We start from the raw sequence: 24507 nt of genomic DNA, 5'->3' as shown, positions 1-24507 counted from the left end.
TGCAGATATAGCCTAAGGCTGAAACAATAGAATTATTACTTTGATAGAAAATCATAATTCGGGAACTAATACATAATCATTAAGATAAAAAAATGAATTAGTTGCTGAACTATATTATGTACATTTTATCTCCACATGGATTTCTGCCTCAAAATTTTTTATCATTTTATGTACTGCTTGAAATCATAAAGAAAGGACTATTCATTGATGAGCTATAAATATCCACAAGATAACCCTATAGGAAGTATAAAATTTTTATAAATTTAGGAGACATTTCAAGGGAAAAATATTATCAAAGGAAAGGATGTCAGTGTTGTGTGTTTGTGTGTGTGTGTGTGTGTGTGTGTGTATGAGACAGAATTTGAACATTCATATAAAAATATGTGGATAATAGATATACATAAACACAAAATCTTAGTGTGGATTTAAATATACACATATATGAATACATAAACATATATCCTCATTTCAAAATGTTTCACTTGACTTTTGCAAGTGGGTTTTGAGACATGTGTGATAGAAATAGAATTGCTTAAGAATAAAGCAGATCAAGGCCAGGCGCAGTGGCTCATGCCTGTAATCCCAGCACTATGGGAGGCCAAGGCAGGTGGATTACCTGAGGTCGGGAGTTCGAGACTAGCCTGACCCACATGGCGAAACCCCGTCTCTACTAAAAATACAAAATTAGCCAGGCGTGGTGGTTCATGCCTGTAATCCCAGCTACTCAGGTGGCTGAGGCAGGAGAATCACTTGAACCCGGGAGGCAGAGGTTGCAGTGAGCCGAGATGCCGCCATTGCACTCCAGCGTGGGCAACAAGAGTGAAGCTCTGTTTCAAAATCAATCAATCAATCAATCAATAAAAATAAAACAGATCAGATATTCATTTAACCCTTGATTTTCTATTTGACCTTGGACAAGTTACACTTTGATCTCTACTTTCCTCAGCTGTAAAGCAATGTGATAGAATTGCTGAGAGGATTAAATGTCATATTATATATGTATAATTTATTCCAATTACTGGCATATATTAGGTTGAACCATATAAAATCGTTGGTCAAAAAATCCTTTGGGCAATTTTATATAGCTCAACTGTAGAAATATTGTAATTGTTACTATTATCAGCTTTAAATTGAGGAGACGTTTTGAGAATTGGAGATAATTGATAATATACAGTTAGCATAATGCCTGGCAGAGCAGATGTTCAGTAAATATCTGTTTCCATACCATATCTTACCTCACATTTTCGATTTTTCAAATAGGAAATTTATTCATTAGATTTTATAATAAGGTGCAAAAAAATTGCCAGAGCCTAATGAAGCCTACTGTTTGAATCAACAGCTATGGAGATTCTACCCAAATTTTAAAATAAACTTGAAGTTTGGGAGCATAGCCAGAGTTCATGTTAAAAATTGACTGATACTTTAAATTTCTCTGGCCTAATAGGATAATTTTTCTAAAGCACTGCTTTCATTCCTACCTGCCTTTTTGAGAATGCATGAGGCCTACATTAAATCTAATTTAAAGCTACCCTATAATCCAGTTCACTGATTGTTACTCTGCAGTCCCTACACAACTTCAGTCAGGTTGGTTTTCTCACTGCCTCCTGAACTTCCATTCTTAAATCTCATCTTCATCTCCATCATAAATACTCTTGGTTTCTTAACTCATCTTCAGTTATTTAAATCTTTTTATGTTAAGTCCCATATCCTCCACTTCTTGATAATTTGAACTCATGGTGATCACTGCCATCACTTCTATAATTACACTTACTCTTTTTACCAAACTTTTGAAAACTTAATTACAATATGGTGTATTATTTTATAAGCCTTGTGAGTTTATTGAGTGTTTTTTGAGGATACAAATTTCTTGTTCTTATCCTCTTTATATTTTTGTTATTGACTAATTGTATTTTAGTGTTACAGTGGGAAGTGTGCGTTCAGACTCTTTGAAAAGTTGTTTGCATTTATTTCAGCAGTGTTAGTAACAACTTTTAAAAAGATCATTTTAGAGTTACTAAATGTGTAATTTCTAAATTACATCCTCCTTAACAAGAAGATATGCCTGTTAATACTAATTTGAGCTATAAGCTCAATGTCATAAGGAAATCTCATAATAATAAAAAATTGGTCAAATTATTTGGAATTTTTGATAAATAAACCAAGTATATAATTCATTATAAGCTTAACACTTATTTTAAGCTGGCTGAGTATGCCTAATCTTTGAATGGTTTACTACCCCACCCAGTTTTCTTTATATCCTCTTAGACATGATAGTTACTTCTGATATACCTTGCTTTATAATTCAGAAGTGATTTTCTCAAGACTTGTATATTTATTTTATAAGGTTGACAGTTCAATATTTTTGTGTATTTTCTTAAGGTCACGTCGATCATTGAAGTTTTATTTATTGATATATTTTGAATGTGCTGGAAAAGAGAGGGAAAAAATGTGTGTTTTTTTCTCTAACCTAACTTCCTTTATAAGATCCAGGCAGCCATCTGTCTTTTATAAAACATCACCTTCATAAAGCCTTTTATGATCAAAAATAACATTTATAAAAAAGCTTTGCAAAATGAAAGCTCTCTGCAATGAAAAAATAGGACAAGCGTAAATGTTGAGGCACTTTACCTCAGATATCATATTTTTTTCTCATTTGAGGAAATGTTTTTGTATCTCTTTGTGTTGCTATAATTATGATTTCCTAAAGTAAGAACTGCATTTTCTTCATATCTGCTGTAGAGTCAAGATGAGGTTGGTTTATAATTAATAATAATATTCAGTCCTAATTAATGACCCCCTAAAAGATAAATTACCCAAAATAAATTTTAACTGAGTGTTCTTTTTGCAGTGACTTTGTATAGCCATCACTATATTAGTGGTAACAACCATTTATTGAAAATTTAATATGCTGAGGCCTGTGCTAGGTGCTTTCCATGTATTATTGCTAATTTTCATAATAACCCTGTAAGGTAAGTATTATTATCTTCATTTTAATAATGAACAAACTGAGTAAAAAACCAGATAACCTACATAAAGCCAGAGAACTAATAAGTAGAAGGGCTGGCTGGAGTTCAAAATAGGTATGCCTGACTTCAAAGAATGATCCCTTTTTGAAAAATCAAAACAACAATAACAACAGCTAAAATTCATTGTATTCTTATTAAGTGCCAGACAATGTTCTAAGCTGGTATTATCTCATGAATAGATTATATTTAATGGTATATAAACCTAATTGTTCTTTAAAAATTTAGTCAAAGTGATTTTCATTTTTAGCAATATCATGGGTCATCTCATTTTCTCAAATACGCCTCCTAATTATAACTTGAAGCTTTAAGCTTCTTATTGCTTCATTTACCCAAGATCTACAAAGTAGTGACAGTACATTATAGATTTATCGCAGCTCAATGTATTCTTTATAGTTTCTAAAATTTGCCTGTGGTCACTGTGCCAAGAGAAAAAAGTTTTATTGAGATCTGGCTTATGTCACTCAAAATAACCAGGCGACTAGAGTATAGCCAAAATATGTATTTACTAATTTAATACAGAAATTATTTTATGGTGTTTAAGCCAATTATCCAGGTCACTTGATTTTCTAATATCAATGTACTAGGGAAATTCACTTTGTAAGTGGAAGATTTTCTTAGCATAATATGATTTAATAATTATGTTATTCATTATTTTCTGTTATTGGCACATTTTCTATTGAAGAATGAGTTGATTACATAATGACTCATTATTTTAAAGAAATGTATTTAAAAGGCCTGTAATGTGTTTCAGGTCATCTTTTGCGGTTATGCTACTTTTACAATAAATGCTGTGTTTGGAAACAAGTATATTTAACTTCACAAAGTCTCATCCTAAAAGAGACTGCTGCAGATGTAAGGACATGCTTTATATAAACCATAAGTCACGATTGCCTTTAACTGTGTGACCCCTTTGCCTCACATAACCTAAAGACCTGACCTCCTTTTGTGTTGTAATAGCTAGAGCACAGAACCCGTAAAGTGTTTTATTATTTGATGTCCAGAGAGAACGGGGGGTATGGACATCGTGTAATAATGTATGTGTGTGTATGTGTGTGTGTGTGTGTTTGTGTGTACGTGTGTGTATAAAATGAAGCAATGGAGCTAAAACCCAAACTGCTGGAACTGTTAGGAGGAAAGGAAAATACCATTTACTATTAGTTAAATGACTTAAATGACTACTTAATTATTACTCAAAACTAAAAGTCGTGTCAAAATTACTATCTTTTGACACTTCACTGTATGTATATGCCCAGTTGATAAGGTATGGTATTTATTTTCTTAAATATCTTACTTTCTGTTGCCTCCAGCCAAAGACTATTAGGAACACAACTTCTGTTAAACAAAGTTAGATTTATTAGCTCGTGATAGTGAGTGAGACAACATATGATGAGGGACTCTGTGATCTCAGCAAAAGTGTGTCAGGAGAGGCTTGATAAAGGAATTTGACTGTATGAGATGGTTTTGAGAAGGTTCAAGGAAACATAATTTTCTTCTGGATTGGGTGCTGTTAGAAAATTTGAGCAGTTTTATGATTGGATATCTTAGTATTTTTTCTAGAAGGTGGAGGGAATGGAATATACCTATATAATTAGTGTGGAAATCCTATTCACTAATGTTGGCTGAGGTGGAAGACTGTCATTTTGATTATTTGAACAGTGTTCTTGTTTTCTGATTATGACTATGGAAAGGTCTTATTTCTCGCTTGTTTCAACAAGGTCAAAGAATTACCTTGTCTTCTGGGAAACTGTTTATGTTTAACAGGAGACAATGCCTATCAATTAGAGCCAGGTCTATATGCCAGGGAACTCAACAATGTAGAGAAGAGGGCTTTGGCACGTTATTTTTCAGATTTTAATGGGCTCAGCACTAAGGCAGCATACCTTAAATTAGCTGTCTGCATGCGCAGAAGACAATTCATGCAACAGATATTGAAATGTTCTTACAATAATCCAGCAGATATCCCAGTAGTTTTGTTTCACAATAGTTTCTGTTATTTCTTTTCTAGGTAAATGGTAAGAGTGACTTCTTGTTGACTGTATTAGTCCATTCTCACACTGCTATAAAGAACTGCCCAGGACTTGGTAATTTATAAAGGAAAGAAGTTTAATTGACGCACAGTTCCATATGACTGGGGAGGCCTCAGGAAACTTATAGTCATGGCAGAAGGGGAAGCAGGCACGTTTTAAATGTTGGCAGGAGAGACAGAGAGTGTGTAAAGGAGGAACTGTCAAACACCATCAGATTTCATGAGCACTCGCTCACTCTCATGAGAACAGTATCGGGGAAACTACCCCCATGATCCAATCCCCTCTCACTAGATCCCTCTCTCAACACATGGGGCTTATGGGGATTATGATTTGAGATAAGATTTGGGTCGGGACACAGAACCAAACCAGATCATTGATTCATTTTCATTCCTCATGATAGAAGCTTTCTTTCTCTCATCTCTAAATCCAAATAAGCATTAACTCTTGATTTCTAATATTCTCCCTTATAGAGGCAGAGAAACAAACTGAATATAAAATATTAGTGGTGTAAAAGGGATATTTGTAAAGTAATTTAAATCCTGCTGGAACACACTTCTATGTTCATGTCAACTCATTGGCAGATTTTCTGAAAAATGGAAAACAAATTTATTGTTTTCTTCTCTTCAATTAAAACTAAGGTAGCATTAATTTCAATACACTTTGTTCTGCTTTCAAGTGAAATAGCTTAAGCTTATTTCAGATCAGTTTAAAAATCACACTGCCCAAACTGCATAACAGAACGTAAAATTTATCAATGGTTGTTCTCCCCCAAATCATGAGATTATCATACTTGAACTAATCTGGATGAGCACTGAAGTACACTGGGGCTTATATAGAGCTTAGAGTTTATAAGGGAATATGCAACATTATTTCTGTCCTCTGTAAGGAATACTGTGTCCTTACTTGGCAGAAAGGTTATGTGCTTGTGCTTTTTTTGGTTTGGAGAAGGAATGGCAATTTGCCAGTGTTCTGTTTTGTCTTTTTTGAAGAAGCTTTAATAGCGCATTGAATAGAAGTAGATACATGCAGCATTATTTTCTGGAATTGGGTTGGATGTTTCATTGAAAAGAAAATAGAAAATTAAAAATAAAGAAAAAATATTGCCAGAATCAAATCTTAAACCAATTTCAAAAAGCATATTTGTTGGATGAGGAACCAGATATCTATGCACATTTGGACAAAAACAGAGAACTATTTAAATAATAGCCATCCTCAGAAGATACAGACATGTGGAATACGATGCTCTCATGTAGTTGTTAGTAGTTGTTAGATAGCAAATGGTGTTTAAAAGTTGGTGGGGCATGTCAGATAAAATGATTCTTCTAAAAAGAACACATACTTAGTTCCAATGTGTATTTTTAAAGTGTGAATGTCTATTTTGTGCAGCTTTTCTGTTAATGGTCATGGCTGCAAACTGTTTCTAAATAGAACAATCCATGAAAAGCATGAACTAACATATATGTACATACGATTTAAAGTTTAGATGACATAATTTATATGATTTAATCATTTCAGTTCCACCAGTGGCTGAATGTGTGACCTTGTCCACCTCATTTCACTTATTTAGATCATCTTCCTACTACCCCTTAAAGAGTCTAGGAGAAATGATTTCTAAGATTATTTCCAGTTTGTCTATGATCCTAACCTATACAGTATTGGATATATTTGTACCAGACCTGTTTATTTTCTTCCTGAGTAACCAAAGCATATATTTTATACAGAATGAGGTATTTTCTAACTTTGATTTGTTATTAATTAGTATTTCTTAAGTGATTTCCAGAGCACTGTGCTAATAGTTTTGAGACCACAGACACTTACATATTATATAGGATGATACAGTGTGTTGCTAAACTCATGGATTTTATACTACAGTATAAGGTACATCAATGTAAAACAAGGATATCCAATTTATTTATTTATTTACTTATTTATTTATTTTTGAGACAGGGTCTCACTCTGTCGCCCAGGCTGGAGTGCAGCGGCACAAGCTCAGCTGACTGCAACCTCTGTCTCCTGAGTTCAAGTGATTCTTCTGCCTCAGCCTCCCAAGTAGCTGGGATTACAGGCATGCACCGCCACACCTGTCTAATTTTTGTATTTTTAGTAGAGGCAGGGTTTCACCTGTCTCTGCAGGTGGCTAGCTGGTTTCAAACTCCTGACCTCAAGTGATCTGCTCTCCTCACATCCCATAGTGCTGGGATTACAGGCATGAGCTACTGTGCCTGGCCAAGAATATCCAATTTAAATCAGAAAATAAACAAATAAATGGTTAGATACGTTCTGGGAAGTCATGTGGGTGCTTTGAATGACCCATTGTGAGGAAGGTCATGTCAGATTGAAGTTACATGAGTATGGGGCACAAACATCATCACAGCAGAAATGCTGATGCCAATATTTGTCCAGCGGAATGTACCCTCCCTCTTAACTGGTAATATGTTCAGGCCTTATTCTAAGCACTTTATAATATTTTAACTCAATCTTGGCTTTATGTCTATTTTACATATGAGATAGCTGAAGCAGATTCTTAGCAGTTTGCCTAAGGTGATGGAAATAGCCAACAGCAGACCGAGATTTGAACCATCAGTCTGGTTACAGAGTAAATATTTGATCAGCCTGCTTTGTGCACAAATGTAGTTATCAATACAAACTGGATTATGTATATTTTTTATGATGTTGATTGGTTTGATAGAAACATCTTCAGAAAGAGAAGCAGAGCTGCACAATGTTTAATTCCCCTTTGTTGCCTTCAATTACAAAACATCTGCTGCATCACACCTCACAATCGTTACACCCTTTTCTTTGACCAACAAAGATAACATGCCTCAATTTTATTCATAATTCTGTAAATAATTGCCAAATCAAAATGTCCTTTATACATAAGAAGTGAAAGTTAAGAAAAGCAGAAAATATTAATATTTATGTTATTTATTAGTGAATATCAAATATCTTGAAGAAATAGAATCCCAATTTGATGTCATAGTGGTTTATTCTTATTGAAAGATAAGCTTAAAATGTGCCAGACAGTATTCCAAATGCTTTGCATGTGTAAACCCATTGATTCTCATAACTGCCCTTTGGGATGGCATAAAATTATTACTATTATCATTATTATTTTATAAATGAGGAAAGCAAAGCAGAAAGATAAATAACTTGCCCAAGTTTTGCCAGTTTTTCAGTGTTCAAAACAAGATTTGAACCCAAAGAGCCAAAGAGTCTAGACTATGTCCTTACCCAATACCATAAGAATGTGTTATATATCATACGTATATACTCATTCATATATATACTTATATGTAATATATATGTATATACACTAATTCAGCATCCATTCTTTCATTTCTCTAGCACTCAGTCATTCAGCAAATATTTATTGGATGCTGCTATGTGCTGAACACTGGATTATGCCCTAAAGAGTTAGTAGTTAATAAGAAAAGCAAAAATGCCTGCTTTCATGGAATTTACATTCTAGTATAAGAAAATAGATAGCAAACAAATACATAATTCTTACAGATTGTGAAAATTGCCAGACTGTGAAACAAAGTTAACTGCAAAGGATCAACTTTAGGTAGCATTATCAGTGAAGACATCTCTGTTTTAGTCATGTTCAAAGTTATAAAAGAGCTAGGAAGATAGATTTCAAGAAAATGAGAGACAAAAGAAAATTATACAGAACATAAAATTTTAGCTATATTATCAAATATTAAGCTCTCAACCATTTAAGAGCTCTGTTGATGCAGTAATTAAAAAGACTACAGTAAGAGGTTGTAGACAGGTTTGATTTTTTGAAATTTAGTATTAAAAATGAAGAGATGTGGTTTAACATTTTTTTAAGAAGTGAGAATGATAGGCCACATGCCTATCAGTGGTACTTGAATTTTAAGTAGAGGAGATAAACTATTTTTTGATTATTTATAGCTAAAAATATAAGCTGGTTAATAGGTGGGGATGAAGTTAATCAGACAAAGTTAGAAACCCTTGGAGGTCATAATCAAGACTTTTGATTTAATGCATAAGTCATTTGGGGACACTAAGAAGTTATGTAGACTCTATCAGCAATTGTTTATTTAACAGCCACTGCAATATAGACTCTAGTAGTCTCTTGCTATCCACTCTTGTTCTCTTCCAATTGTGTGTGTGCTTTTTAAAAATTTCTGACTACAGCCAGAGTGATCTTTTAAAGGATAAATCTGACCACATTCCCCTCCAACTTAAATCTCTTTAAAGGCCTCCCATTGGTTTCAGCTTAAAATAAATGAAATCCTGAGTATAACTTGTACAATCCTGTCTGATTTAGCCCCTGATTTTTGCTCTTTTCGATCGCTCCTCTCTCTCACTAGGGCTATCATTCATCTCCAGAAAACACACACACACACACACACACACACAAACACACACACACACACACCCCTTGCTTCAACTAGTTAAATTCTACTAATTAATATCTTTCTTACCAACTATTAGCATATACAGAGCAGGCTTCTGTCTGCTTTGCTTACCATCGCATTTCCAGCACCTATTATGGTTTCTGGCATCTGGCAGATCATAGGAGCTCAATAATAACTTATTTAATAAACAACTAAATTAAATGTGTTAGGTATTGTAGGAAATGCAAATACAATACGAAATACATAAGCTATACGTGGAACGTGAACCAATACATAAAACAATTCAACACAATGAAACACTAAATGCTAAATATTATGGTGCCAATTTCTAGGCTGGCAAGCTTGCCAAAAGTGAAGATGTGGGATAGGAAATGAACATGGCAAATACAAAGCACCCAGGAAAGTTCAGCTGGATATAGCAGACATCTTGTGTGAGAGACTGATGAGAATTAGGGTAATGATCTTGCTTTATCTAAGATGATAAATTCAATCTGTAGGCCATAAAAAAACACTGAAAATTGCAAATAGGGAAATGGCAGCAACAAAATGATATTCAAAATGAGGTTTTTTTATCTATAAATCGGGGAGACAATGTGTCTTAATTTTATACTGGAACTTGGTTCAAATTCTGGCTGTGTGAGTTGGGCACATAATTCAACCACTATGAAATTTAGTGTCCCTTTTGGTAACATGAGTATATTTACACGTATTTTGATGTGGCATTTTAGTGATTAATGAAAGAGGCATGTAAAGGACTTTTCAGAGTCCTTTGTGCAAAGTGGATTCCAGGTAAATACTTCCTTGATTCTCTTCTATCACTTCACTGTATGTAAGAAGGGTAGTATCAGGGAGACACTGAAGGTAAGGAACACACTATAGGCCAATTTAATAACACAGGTGTATTAGTTTACTAGGGCTGCTGAAACAAAGTACCACAAACTGGTGGCTTAAAAGTAATCTTTGGCATTCCTTAGCTTATAGATGAATCACTACAGTTTGAACCTTCATCATCACATGGCCATCTTACCTGTGTGATCATCTCTGTGTCTCTTTTTATTTTATAGGGACACTAGTCATATTGAATTAAGGGTACCCCCATAATTTTATACAACCTTAAGTTAACCAATTACGTCTGCAACAACCCTATTTCAAATAACATTTTTAGGTTCCAGGAAAGGCATGAATTTTAGGTGAAACTATTCAACCCAGTACAGCAGGAATTAAATGGCAGGAATCTAGACTGAGATATCGGCAGCAAGATTGGAGAGACATTGGACAAATCATAGAGTTATGTTAAAGAACATACTAGTAGAGATTGATGAAGATTGAAAACAAAATTGTTGCAAGCTACTTATGATTAAGCCTTTTGTAGTGCTTGGTCTTCAAAAGTCAAAAGAGAAACAGATGAAAAGAGGTTTGTTTGTTTGTTTGTTTTTCATTACTCCTTTCCCCTTTACTTTTTATTCAAAATTACATAGTTCAACCCTGAAAAGCATTTTAAGCAGATCTTGCCTATATTTCAATGTTTAGCATTGTCTGACACTCAATTGTTTCTATTTCATCCCCACTGGCAATTTTAAAGTTGGGAGTCATCTTAGGGAAGACTGTTGAGAGACTGCTTCCCTCTTGAAGAAACCTACATTCTGTCAGTTATTAGCAAATATTAGTTGAATTATAAGTATAGTGACAAGAACTAATTCCTGGATAGTGAAAAAGGTAGATAAACAAATAGCCTCTGTCATGTAACTTAAAGTCTACATAGGGACCCAATGAACAAGCATGCAAATAAATGGAAAATAACACACTTTGAACAAGTCGTGTTTACATGTGCCACAAAAGGGGTTCTGTGATTAGAAAATAACAGTGAGGTGTGGGAAAGGGAGGCATGAAGAGGTCAGAAGAGATGTTTAGCCTGGCAATATAGAATTGGGAATTGAGACACAAAGTCAGAATTGTAGCCAAAAGAATCAAGGGAATCACTTAGGTAAGAATGTAGAATGTTTATTCAAAGGAAAGTTTGTTCAGAATTCAAATTTATACAATTGATAAGAATAGAGTTGTTCTTATTGAAGTAGAGTTGGGAGTTAAGGACGTTACACCTCAGACCCTCCATGGGCTCACAGTGATCTCTTAGCTTCTAGGGACACATTTTATAAAACTGACAGTGATAGGAAAGAACAGAGAATAAGACATTAGCTCACAGCACCCACGTTGTCTTGCAAAAATAACATAATAACTCTGAGCATCATAGTCTTCTTTAGTAAAAAATTACAACCTTTGATCTTTTAAATCCTGTGACTGAGTTATCTAGGTCATTCTCAGAATATTCCACAGATGATAATAGTCATGGATTCCACATAAAAAAGTGTTTCTTGTTTACAATAATCAAACAATTTAGGATTAGCATGAAGATTAAAATAACTTCACAGGAAAACACAAGTAAAATAATACAGGTATGAGCATCTCTACATTTCTGTAATTTCTGAGTTGATCTGTATTCTCTGGTAAGATCAGACAAAGTCTTCTCTAAAGCATAGTCTCAGAAAGATTTCTCTGTTTAGGGCTCCCCCTATCTTCTCCATTTTCTCTTACATTTTAGGCATTTCTTAAATTACCTTTTACCTTTATCACTGTACCCCCTTTAAAGTATAAGTTCAGGAAAACAATTGTCAAAATTCCTAATTACTATCCACCAAACATTTTATCAAAAATCTGGATTATACTTTCTGCCATGGGGTTCTTTCCCAGCAAGTCTTTCTTCTCTAGCAGTAACCCTTCTGTACAGTGGTGTTTTACTTGAAAATTAACATCCACGCACAGCAAGTGCTTTTATAAACAGGTTAAACTACTGGAAGGAAGATGTTTGAAGGGACAGAAAACAATTTGCAGAAGAAAATTAAAACACGATTTTTTTGGTTGTTTCATCACTGTAGATCTACATTTTGAAAAGTCTTCCTTTTCTTTGTCCTTAGTAACCTGAATGTTTATTAGCCAATTAATCTCTTATAAATAGCTTTTTGTTAGATGATGATGAATCAATGATTTTATGCTTTGCCGAAGTTTTTGTTCAAGTTTTCTCCTCCACCTGAAATGCTCTTCTCCCCAGGATTACTCTTCAGAACTGGAAAAATTTTACTCCTTCTTTCAAGTATATCTCATTCTTTTCCTACTATAGGAGTCTTTCTGAGCTGGTCTAGTTGATGCTTTTCAATACTCCCATAATACTTTTTTGCAATAGAAGCAGTGTTGAATGGGCTTTGAAATTAGAGGATATACACTTCAGTTTTTGGCTATGTCCTGTACTAATTGTGTGCTCTTGTATAAGCTACTGTGTATTTTGAGTCTCATTCTCTTTATTGGCACGTTGAGTACATAAAGAACTTCTAAGTTTAAGTAGTAAAAATAGGCATATAAAACAATTTGCCTCAGATGTTATAAGAGTATAAAACATGTTTCCTGAATGGAGTACAGTACATTTTTAGAAGACTTTAAGGGAAAAAAAAAGACTTCAATCAAGCAAATGATTTTGTTGTAGATTTTAGATGTCATGTGAGGATAGTAGGCATGAAGCTTGGATTCATAGAGACTTTGTTGTGGTGGCCTTTCAATTATGTCAAATGCCAATCTAATCCAATGAGATGAACTGTTCAAGTGATATAATAATTAGAAACATGACATTTGATAAACAGATATCTCATCATTATATTAAAGTAGCATGGCGAGACAAGGCTCTGGAGCCAGGCTGCCTAGGTTCAAATCTCAGCTCTGTCACATTATAGCTTCTTGATTTGGGCAAATTTTTAACTATCTTTAACAGTTTTCTTTTTTAAAGAATGGGGGCAATTCACTCATAGGTGGGAATTGAACAATGAGAACACCTGAACACAGGAAGGGGAACATCACACACCCACCGGGGCCTGTCGTGGGGTGGGGGGAGGGGGGAGGGATAGCATTAGGAGATATACCTAATGTAAATGACGAGTTAATGGGTGCAGCACACCAACATGGCACATGTATACATATGTAACAAACCTGCACGTTGTGCACATGTACCCTAGAACTTAAAAAGTATAAAAAAAAAGAATGGGGGCAATTATAGAAATAGTAACATAAATTAAATAGGAAAATTTTTTTGTGAGGATTGAGTTAAGTATTTATAATACTGTCTGGAATAAAGTAAACACTGAGCATTTGTTTGCAATTATTGCTGTATGCCATGCACTTTGCTAAGTGCAGGGCATTCAGTGATGAGTATTGGGAAAGACAGGCACAGAGCAAGTAAGCAAACATGAATACGTAATTCCAAATTGTGATCATGCAAAGGAGGAAAAAAACAAGGTGTTTTGAACCACATAACAAGAAGGACTAGAATAAGGGTAAGAAATAAGGAATAAAAAGTAAGCATTGTTACCATGGGAAATTATTTTGTAATGTTGTAGTATATTTTTAAAAATAAAGATGTAATTGACACTTGATAAATTATGTAATTTATTTTTATTTTTTTAAACAACTTTCCATAATTTTCTTGTTTTTTTGCATATGTGAATACATGTAGCTGCACAGAAAAGGAATAAACACTTTGTTTATTTTTATAGCCTATCAACTAAGGGTGTGCCAACCTCCACCACCTGTGCCCAATGCTGAAATTTTGACAGAAGATGATGAATTTGAAATAGGTAAAGCTGTTAAATTATTTTCAAGGAAAACATACTGCTGGCAGAACTATTTGCTTAAAAATAAGCCAAAATAAAGAACAGTAATAGCCTTTCTTGAGACCCTCATTCCCTGTGTTGATAGAGATTATTTAGAATTTTTAAGAAGGGAGAAGGAGTGAAAAGAGGAAAGGGATTATTAGAGAAGAAAAATTAATTTTGTTTTTCTGGAATGTACAATAAGAAAACGTGTTAAAATTTGAAGCCGTTAACTGTATTCTGATGGTTCTTTCCAAACTATTATTTTGCTGCCTTCTGACACTATAGTTCTAACCTTTGTTCTTTGAATTCAGGCCTGTGCCTGACTTGGCAGAATGAATGGTTTGTAGGGCATATTAGAAGACATATTTCATTTCCATATCTTGGAAAATGCTTAGTTGATTTTACTCAATTTAATCATAAAGTTGCTTTAAAACTGAGTTGGAAATTCAACCCAAATAATGCCACACAGTTTGAAAAGAAATTATATACGAAGACATCTTAATGTTGCAGTAATAAACTTTTATTATTCATTATTATTATTATATTGATTTTGGTTGAGACACACAAAGAAACTATCAGTGACCAATGTAACTTCAATAAATAGAAAGCCTTCTAACTACTTGTTGTATTTTTATTGAATATCTCACCTATATCAACTAAATTATTTCCTTACGACTATTGCTTATATCCAGCCAGCATGCACCAGTACAGAGAGAATGGCAGTTCACTTTTGCCTTCAGTCCTCATGGGTCAATGAGTATTATATACTGGTTTTTCAATATTTTGAATGTAACTCCTACTTATACCTAATAACATTTTTATACTGATTGAAAATAACTAAAGAAGAAAATATTCTCCTACAATTGAAATATTTGTTTATTTTTATCATCACCTTGTTGCTTATATGAAACCTCCCCTCTTTTTTTTAATAGGTGATATTATTAGGTATCAGTGTCTTCCAGGATTTACTTTAGTTGGTAATGCAATTCTGACGTGCAGATTAGGAGAACGACTGCAGATGGATGGAGCACCTCCAGTTTGTCAAGGTATTCAATGATTCCTATGATTATTTATTTCTTAAATATTTGCTTTATGTTTAACTTAATATAGGTATGATTGAGAAAAATCTATATAAATATGGAATATTTAACTGGAAACAATGCTATACATTTTATAACTCATTTGTGCTATTTCATTTAGAAATAGTCCACTGTTTATCAGATTTAACTTTAAACATCTTTGATTCTTTCAAGGGTAAATTTTTCTGGTTTAGCATGAAGTCCGTTCAACTTACTTCAATTATTTTGCTCTTAGGGATGGGAACGGAGGTGGAGAGAAAGGGAAATCACTTTAAATAAAGGTTTCAATGTTAATTGCTTTTACTTAGATAGAGCTTCTTATCTAACCACTAGACTCATTAAACTTTGTTAAGTACCTGTTACACAATGAGGATCTAAGGAAAAAACAAACAAGCAGAGTAACAAAAAATAAATTTTAAGTGGCCCTCGCTGTGGAAGCATCATGGAAAAGGGATATGGCAGTCATACAGGGGATAGCAGTACAGTGTTTAGGGAAAGAGACCAGGAAGCTGTAGATTCATATAATTTTTAACCGCTTGTGGGGTAGGGAAAGCTTGATGGAAGCATTGTTTCCTGAGTCATGAAACACAATTCCAAATGACAATGAGTCTTATTCTGGTAGAACAGAGCTAGAGAGAGGGTGGTCTAAGTGGCAGATATATATGCAAAGACAGAGAAGTGAAAAACAACAGGGCATGGACTTCAAGGATTCGCTATGTTACAAGAGCAAGGCGAAGATAGACCTTGAATGATGTCCTAAGCTGTGATGTTCAAAAAACATTTATTGTTCATTTGTGTAGCCCCTAGGCCCAGAACAGTGCCTAACACACAATTATCATAAATATTGATTAAGTTGAATACAATTGAGTTGTATTTTATTATTCTTTCTAGCTTTTTTGGATTAATTCCTTCTTTAGGTTTCGTTTCTGAGAATACTGGAAATCTGTTTCTTGTGCAGTATCTTAGCTGCTATAACAAGTCTAAAGTAACTTCTGATTATTATGGGGTTCTAAGCATACTATAAAATTGAAAGCCTTACAAGAAGATAAAAAGATTGCAGGAGGCTTTGATGGCAGCAATAAGAAAAGCAGGAAAGCAGGTTTGGGGGTATAAATTGGAGCCAATGTGAGAATTTCTCATGGTCTCAATGCTATTAGAACATCTTGAAGTTGGTTGAGAATTCTGAAGTCTATCACTTACATATTCCAGACATTTAGATGTCATTCATTCAGCTTTTTCCTTCATGTAAGGCTACTCTCTAGACCTTTAGGATTATGTAGGTTTCATGTTCAGATATTTAGATATGCAAATAGAGAAGACAGAGGCTCAACCTTTGAGGGGTTATACATGGGAAAAAAAGTTGAGCAGACACAGGATATGTCAATGAGCCAATTACATAACAGCATTTCTGTCTTGACTCCAATAAAAACTATATTGTGAGCTCTTGGAGAACAAGCTTCTTGTTTTTATATCTGAATCCCAATTCAAAAAATTTTTTACGAATTAAAGTAAATATAACATTCAGATAAGCTAGATATTTTACAGTTTTTTGTCTCTCAGACTTTCAATGTCTTATTCCCCAAATCAGAATTTCCTGTAGATTAGTAGATTAGCAGATTCTGTCTGCTGTGGAGAATACAGAAAACATAGAAAATTTTTGTCTCCTGATAACACTTCAGATACTAGCTAATAAAGTTAATAAATCGTCCTTTAGAATGAGTTTATGTAGAGTTTCTATATTAATTATTTCACCAGGAATTTAAGCCAAAAAGCTAACTTTACATTTTTGTTTAATTGAGTTTATTACACAAGCTTGCTAAGACAGTCATTTGTTTGGAATTGGCTAGAATTAACCTACATCGTTTTTAGTCCATTTAAAAAATTTTTTGACTTTTCCTAAAAAAATAGCAGTATCATTTTTCTTCTCTCTTCTTCTCTAGATGCTCTGTAGCTCTATGTGTCTCACTTAAAATGTGGAAAATAATTCCAGATATGGTTTTCTATAAAGAGTTTGTTGTAAATGAAATTTAATGGATGCTTACATTTTCTGGTTTAAAAACATTGGCTGCAACTGAATCTAGGAGATTTTGAGCACTTTAAACTTTCTGGCCATCAGTTTTCTCATATGTACAATGGGGATAAGAAGTATACACAGTTTTTAAAGTTGTGATAACGGAGATAATGTACCAATGTTGTTTAACAGTGCCTAACATAAAGTTACAATCAACAAATATTTACTGTTATTCTTGGTGGCTGCCAGGCTTCTTGCTATATGTTAGATAATGTGAGAATAGATTAATTTGTGTATTGTAGTAAAGTATATTGGATCATACCACTCATTTCAATATGTCGTAGCCACATACTTACTTTTTTTTGGCCTTTGACTCATATATTCCATATCATTTCCAATCTTCAGGTTTATCTATTTCTTTTTTATGTATTTTTAAATTTTTTGAAAATCAATGTCAGAGTTCTCTTTTTAAGGTGGAGAAAGAATGACCTGATACCATTTATTCAATATTTTTAATCTCAAAATTATATCCATGAAGGAAAATCCTAGGTTGAAGTAGAAGAAACTGAAATAATATCCAAAAAAAGTAGAAAATAGCTCTTAGCTTTAGCTATACTATATTTTAAACTCTATTATATAGTCAGTTTTCAAAAAGCCATGTGTTCTGGCCGGTTTTCAAGTTTTCAAGAAGTCTTTTCAAGTTATTAACATGTTTATAGAGCAATCATATGCTGCCATAATCCACTATGTTAGTTACTCTTTTCTACTCCTATACTTGTTGGAGACTTTATAACTCAAAAATATTTAATTGTCTTTGTACCCTGAACACTATGAATATATAAGTTCTTCATCTATTTATTATATTCCAGCAACTACATTAGTAGTTTTCATTCCCAACTCACTCAAATAAACATTGAAAAACAGGAATTCTTCTTAAAGTGCTGCTCTAATTATTTTGAGAAACAATGCTATTTAACTCCAAAATGAAAGCTAAGGTATAGTAGATGAATTAGGAAATCACATGGGATGTATTTCTAATTAACCAAATCATCAAAATTATCTAGTTCACCCATTCGTTCAGTTGCCTAAATGTTCTCAGTAAGAACACCCAAAAGATAGTCCAGTCTAAGTTTAAAACTGGTTAGCAATTATGTTTGTAAGACATTTTACTATGGCCATTATACTATTCTGACAAATAGAAAGTTCTTCCTTATATTGAAGCAAATCCTGTTTGGTGCATATTGGTTTACTTCTGCACAATGGACCATACTAAATAATTCCAATACTCTTTCCACATCACAGAACTTCAAAAAAATTTTGTAAGAGGTTAAAATGGCATAATTTGAGTAAAAAAGGGATTGATCAACTTAGTCATATTCTTCATTCTAAATCCAAATTTAAGTAGATGTTCATAATTTTGGTCTGATACAGAATGCAATTGATGCCAACAACTAAAATTTGCTATATGTTGCAGGCTGTTAGACCATAATTATGTTTTTTGTCAATATATAACACATTTTATGTGTTTTTATAGTGTGTTGATATATATACATATATTAAAGCAGAGGTATATTATTAAATAAAAAGAGTTTGTGCTTTGGGCTTCATTTATGGGCTGGAGATAGTGTAGAGCTGAAAGGCAACTGGTGACTCAGAACCGTGTTAAATCCTCATGGTAAACATATACCTGATATCAGAAATGATTTTACTTGAAATGAATACTTTGAGAGAGGACAGTTTTCTATCTGACCCCACACACCTGAGTGAGTAGAAGGTTTAAGAGAGAAGAGAGTGAGTTAAAAAGTAAGGAAAGAAAGAGGTAAAGCAAGGACATAGATAAGACAGGCAGAGGTGGGAGAACAAAAGATTAGGAGAGGTTGGGAAAAATGTGAAGAAAGAGGAGGAATTAAATGGCTTGTATTTTATTTATGTATTTATTTATGTCCAGAAAGTGGTGCATCTTCCATGTAATAAAAAATAAATCAATACTATAAATTTTTAGGTCATTCCTCCAGCTTTTGAATCATAAGTTTAATACAACTTGTCTCTTCTAACAAATAATTCAACGTATCATCCTTATAGCTATGGAACATGAAAGCAGAATACTCAGTATCTAAAATACAGTTTTCACTGAGGCTCTAAAAGACTGGCATTATTTAATGACATTTTTCTTTGACAGTGCTCTGTCCTGCCAATGAATTACGGCTAGATTCTACTGGAGTCATATTGAGCCCTGGATATCCTGACAGTTACCCAAATCTTCAAATGTGTGCATGGAGCATTTCAGTGGAAAAGGGTTATAATATCACCATGTTTGTAGAATTCTTCCAGACAGAAAAGGAATTTGATGTTCTTCAGGTGTATGATGGTAACCAAGGGTTATATTTATTGGATATTCATCAATTAAGTACAAATGTTCTAATTATACATGTAAACTTTGAGTATAAACAGCTGCTTATGTGAGTTTATCTTACAGATATTTTTAGAAGTACCAACATTAAATTCACTCCTATACCATATGAAAATTATAGTTAGCTCCATTATTATTTTACAAATTATACATCATTTAGCTATAGAATTAAAATGCTTAAAACAAACATTTTATGTTTTCAATTATTGTTAATGAGGTAGATTGGTGGTGAAGCAATTTAACCGTATTTAATACTATTCTGAAGATATAAAACACTAAAGACAAACGAGAATATAATTAGCTTTATCTAAATTGTTTCATTTTCTTCCCAAAGGACCAAATATTCAAAGTCCAGTGCTTATTTCCCTCAGTGGGGATTATTCATCTGCTTTTAATATAACAAGCAATGGTCATGAAGTATTTCTTCAGTGGTCAGCAGATCATGGCAATAACAAAAAAGGCTTCCGGATAAGATATATAGGTATGTAAAACTTATAACTTCAGGACAGATCTCACTATCATCTTCAGTATGATTATGATTAAGGAGCAGAGACACTATTCAGTTAGACATGAATTCAAATCACAGCTCCTCCATTGATGGTTCCTGGACAATTTATGTAACCTCTCTATTTCCTATTGTAATGATAATAATTCTACATCCCTCATATGATTTTGTAAAATATTAAAAGCATTTAGGATATTTATGACTTATATGTCAGTTATAAATTAAACTGCAATTTTTAATACTTTAAAAAATAGATTTGTTTTCCTTGAACTGACAAAAAATATTAATAGTGTTGTTCAGCTGTGTGTTATCTGACCTATTTAAGAACTCCTTTAAATGACAAGTTTAAACAAAGGATAAACATACAGAGGTCAAAATCTTTGTTTTAATTTTTATCCATCTATTTGTGATACTTGCTAAAATATCTTAAATGTCGAAAAAGAGAGTAACACATCATTTACAAACCTTCAGTTTTTAAAAATGGAAGCATTTTGTCGCTACTGCTTTTCCTTGCGTGATGCTTAGAAAGATGTAGGCTGGAAATTCTTGTTAATACCAAGGTGACACAGATTTTTCTATTATGTCTTCCTGCTTATAGGGTCTACTGATACTGAACCAATAATTTTCTTGTTGCGTAAATGTACATAAATAGTCCTCTATTATGTGAAGGTTATGTTCCTTTTCTTTACTGCCCTTCTAAATCATGTCAGAGACCATTCTAAATCATGTCAGAGGCCATGGATATGTGCTCAATAGCAGAATCCCTCAGAATCAGCCAGCTGTCTCTTTCTATACAGTGTTCACACCATGCCTCCCAAATCATGTGTCATTGGTAATCAATTCAACCGAAAATTCCTTTTATAAATGTTTTATAAACTCTGACACTATGATTCTGGGCATAGACAGATACATTTTGAATTTCAGTTCTAAAAAGTATACTCTTGAATTTTACTCATTTATACAAATTTACAACTACATATAAAATGTATGAATAGAATAATTCTGTTTAATTCCCTTGATTTTAAAACTCTGAGATGATAGTTTGATTTTAACTTATTAATAATTTGTATTTTACATATTAGAATAACTTGTGACTGACAGCATATTACTACTATGTACATAATTGTATCCTACAATGTTTCTATTAAATCAAAAATAATTTATTGTACAATCAAAGTAGACGTGTTTTAAAAAACTGAAACATGGCCAGGTGTAGTGGCTCACACCTGTAATCCCAGCACTTTGGGAGGTTGAGGCGAGTGGATTGCCTGAGGTCAGGAGTTCGAGACCAGCCTAGCCAACATAGTGACACCCCCTCTCTACTAAAAATACAAAAACTTAGCTGGGCATGGTGGTGGGCACCTGTAATCCTACCTACTCGGGAGGCTGGGGCAGGAGAATCACTTGAACCCGGGAGGTGGGCATTGCAGTGAGCCAAGATAGCGCCATTGGACTCCAGCCTGGGCAACAAGAGCGAAACTTTTTCTCAAAAAAAACCAAAAAACTGAACTATATGATATACCCAGTCATCTTGAAGAATTTTCATACTTGAGCTTATGTTTCTATAATATAGACAATGTAAATATCTTTTTATTAAAGTGTTGCCCAAATAGGGCATTTAAAAGTCAGCACATTAAATTCATGATACATGATAACATAAAAGGAAACTCTTCAAATTAAACAATTGTAAGTATTAGATTGACTGTATTATAGACCAATCCTTGTTCTTATTATTTATGACAAAGTTGTATATAAATATAATGAAAATACCACTTTTAGCCCTCAAGGACAGCTTGACATATTAAATATGTATTTTTGCCTTTAGAAATGACAGGTTATGACATATATATCCTAAGTCCAATTTGTTTCTTACTATTTACCCCCGAAGCCCCATTTTTCTCAGATGAATTCATTAAAGTTTCAGAAGGTAAATGGGACCTGCCATGCTGAATATTCTCAAAAGTACATATGAAAAAGCTATTTGACATTATCTGTTGGCATTTCAAACATCAGGAGATGAAAAACTTTTTTATTTTATTGGCAATTTGTATCATAATATGTAAATGCTCTTGACAGAATGGACACCCTTTAATAGACTGGGAATGAGGATTATGGAATGTGGGGGATTATTTTAGACATCAAACAAAATGAAATGTATGACCTAACATGATAGAGGTGTCTGGATATAACTTCAAAGTGACATGTAAACGACATGCTCTAAAATATTGCTACCAAGGCTGTGGCATTTAGGTCCCTCAAATGACAGGAAATGCGGTTTCCAAAATTCAGTTAGATATTTATTGGGCTTCTGAACCTCCAGGGTGTTAAGAAAATACATTTCAATTCAGAAGACATTTTCGGTGACAATATAAATTGGAAGAAAGCTCAGAGTTAGTTATGTCTCCCAAAAGTTGTGTCAGTAGATCATTTTCAAAAGAGGAAAGAGCACAATATGTTGTTCATATGAAGTAAAATTTACATAGATGACCACTGACCTACTTTTAAGCACTAGTCGCTGTATAGGTGTTTATCACTTTGGGTAATAACTTCTGATTCATTAATTAAACAGCATTTCTTTTCTTTTGAAAAGCTTTCTACTGTAGTACACCAGAATCCCCACCTCATGGATATATTATCAGTCAGACAGGTGGGCAGCTTAACAGTGTGGTCCGTTGGGCCTGTGATCGAGGATTCCGACTTGTTGGAAAAAGCAGTGCTGTGTGCAGAAAGTCTTCCTATGGGTATCATGCATGGGATGCGCCAGTCCCTGCCTGTCAAGGTGAAGTATATTATGCCAAAATGAACAAAAACATGAATGTGAGATTAGCACCATTTAACGTTTTTATTTGGATCACTAACTTTTCTGAGAATGGAAATATTTGGAAGCATATTGTGAACTCTTTTCATAAAAACAAGGCATAACATTGCAGAATGATAAATTCCAGGGGAAAGAAACATACTGTTTTATAATTATTCATTATTGTTATGCAACTTATATGCCGTGACTTTTTCCCCTTGTATACATACTTTATTCATACATCCTCCATTCCAGTTACTTTGTTGTAAGACAATTATTGAAAGAGAGGAAGACTGAGTTAGTGTGGAGTCTGCAGAGAGGTAATAGAGAATAAGAATGGGCAAGTACACTGAAGACTGAGTTTCACTCTTAGCATCCAAAATTTGCTCTCACAGCAACAAATTTAAGAGAAAAACGTAACCCACCACCTGGCTATTTTTTTTCTTCAGTGGTACAGATAACACAACAGAGATATCAGAGATATGTTTTTTATTTTTCTTTGTATTTTGTCAGAAGTCGAGGCACTGAGCATTATATCATGCTGCAAAAAGAATAACAAGCTTGTTAATCAAAAAATTGCATGTTTTAGAGTTTTTGATTAAGACTTGTTTTTATGGGAGGCTGAGGCCGGAGAATGACTTGAACCTGGGAGGCGGAGGTTGCAGTGAACTGAGATTGCAACACTGCACTCCAGCTTGGGCAACAAGAACGAAACTCCATCTCAAAAAACAAAAAACAACAAAACAAAACAAAAAGACTTGTTTTAAATAGTAGTTGAGTCTCTTACCTAAGTGTAGTCATAGTCATAAAGACAAGTTCAACATCAGCTACGCAGAAAAGCTAATGTCATAGGACTTTGAAAATTTTAAAATACTTAATTCATTAAATTATTTTATCAAGATGAAAATTAATTTTGTATTTTGTTTAACTCTACTCAGCATGTAAAGATTCAGATAGCAACTTTGAATTCTCACATGAAAAAATGCAGGATACTCTAGGTTAATAAACAAGAAGTCTTACTTATTACCTATTTTTTGGTGGGCATTTACAAAACACAAAATGTAAGATAGATAATTAAAATTTAAAATCAACAAATAATAAGTTAAAATTAGCTAAAGAATAGGTATTACCAGGCACTTGAAATGGCTTCTTTTACCTATTAGAGTGCAATTTATAATTCATAAAAAGATAGCTTTCAAAGGCATATGTAAACAAATGCAAAATGAAAGAATTATTGTTTCTTGTTGTATTGATGCAAGGAAACGTTAATCACTTATTAGGATTCTGGGAAGCACCATTACCTTAATGGGTTATCAACACTGAAGTCATTTACTTCATGCAGAATAGATACATTTTAATAAAGTATTAAAACAGCTGCTTTCCTTCGACCAATGAATAGCAGGAGTATTTACAGTTTCTTAGTATTAACTAATTTCCCAGAATTAATTTGGGAAAGAATCTTTGATCTCAAATTTCATAATAGAATCAAAATATATAAAATAAGCTTATAATATATTTATATTAAATAACCATTAACATGCTCTGAATTTTAATTGTTTTTAATTTTAAACTT

The 24507-nt window shown here is 33.4% G+C and overlaps 1 protein-coding gene across 3 annotated transcripts in view; it reads left to right on the top strand.

The window, feature by feature from the left end:
* Positions 1 to 24507, top strand: part of CSMD3 (CUB and Sushi multiple domains 3) — a 1204746-nt gene that overhangs the window by 1093913 nt on the left and 86326 nt on the right. For all 3 annotated transcript variants that reach the window (XM_019032923.3, XM_031014090.3, XM_019032924.3), the window contains 5 exons: positions 14034 to 14114; positions 15065 to 15178; positions 19402 to 19590; positions 19967 to 20113; positions 22728 to 22916. In XM_019032923.3, the coding sequence (XP_018888468.2) occupies positions 14034 to 14114; positions 15065 to 15178; positions 19402 to 19590; positions 19967 to 20113; positions 22728 to 22916 (720 nt within the window). The remainder of the gene's footprint in view (positions 1 to 14033; positions 14115 to 15064; positions 15179 to 19401; positions 19591 to 19966; positions 20114 to 22727; positions 22917 to 24507) is intronic.

This window comes from Gorilla gorilla, chromosome 7 (genome assembly GCF_029281585.2).
Source record: "Gorilla gorilla gorilla isolate KB3781 chromosome 7, NHGRI_mGorGor1-v2.1_pri, whole genome shotgun sequence".
NCBI lineage: Eukaryota > Metazoa > Chordata > Mammalia > Primates > Hominidae > Gorilla > Gorilla gorilla.
Note: the sequence above shows the minus strand (reverse complement) of the source record. Positions and strands in the feature narration are given on the sequence as shown.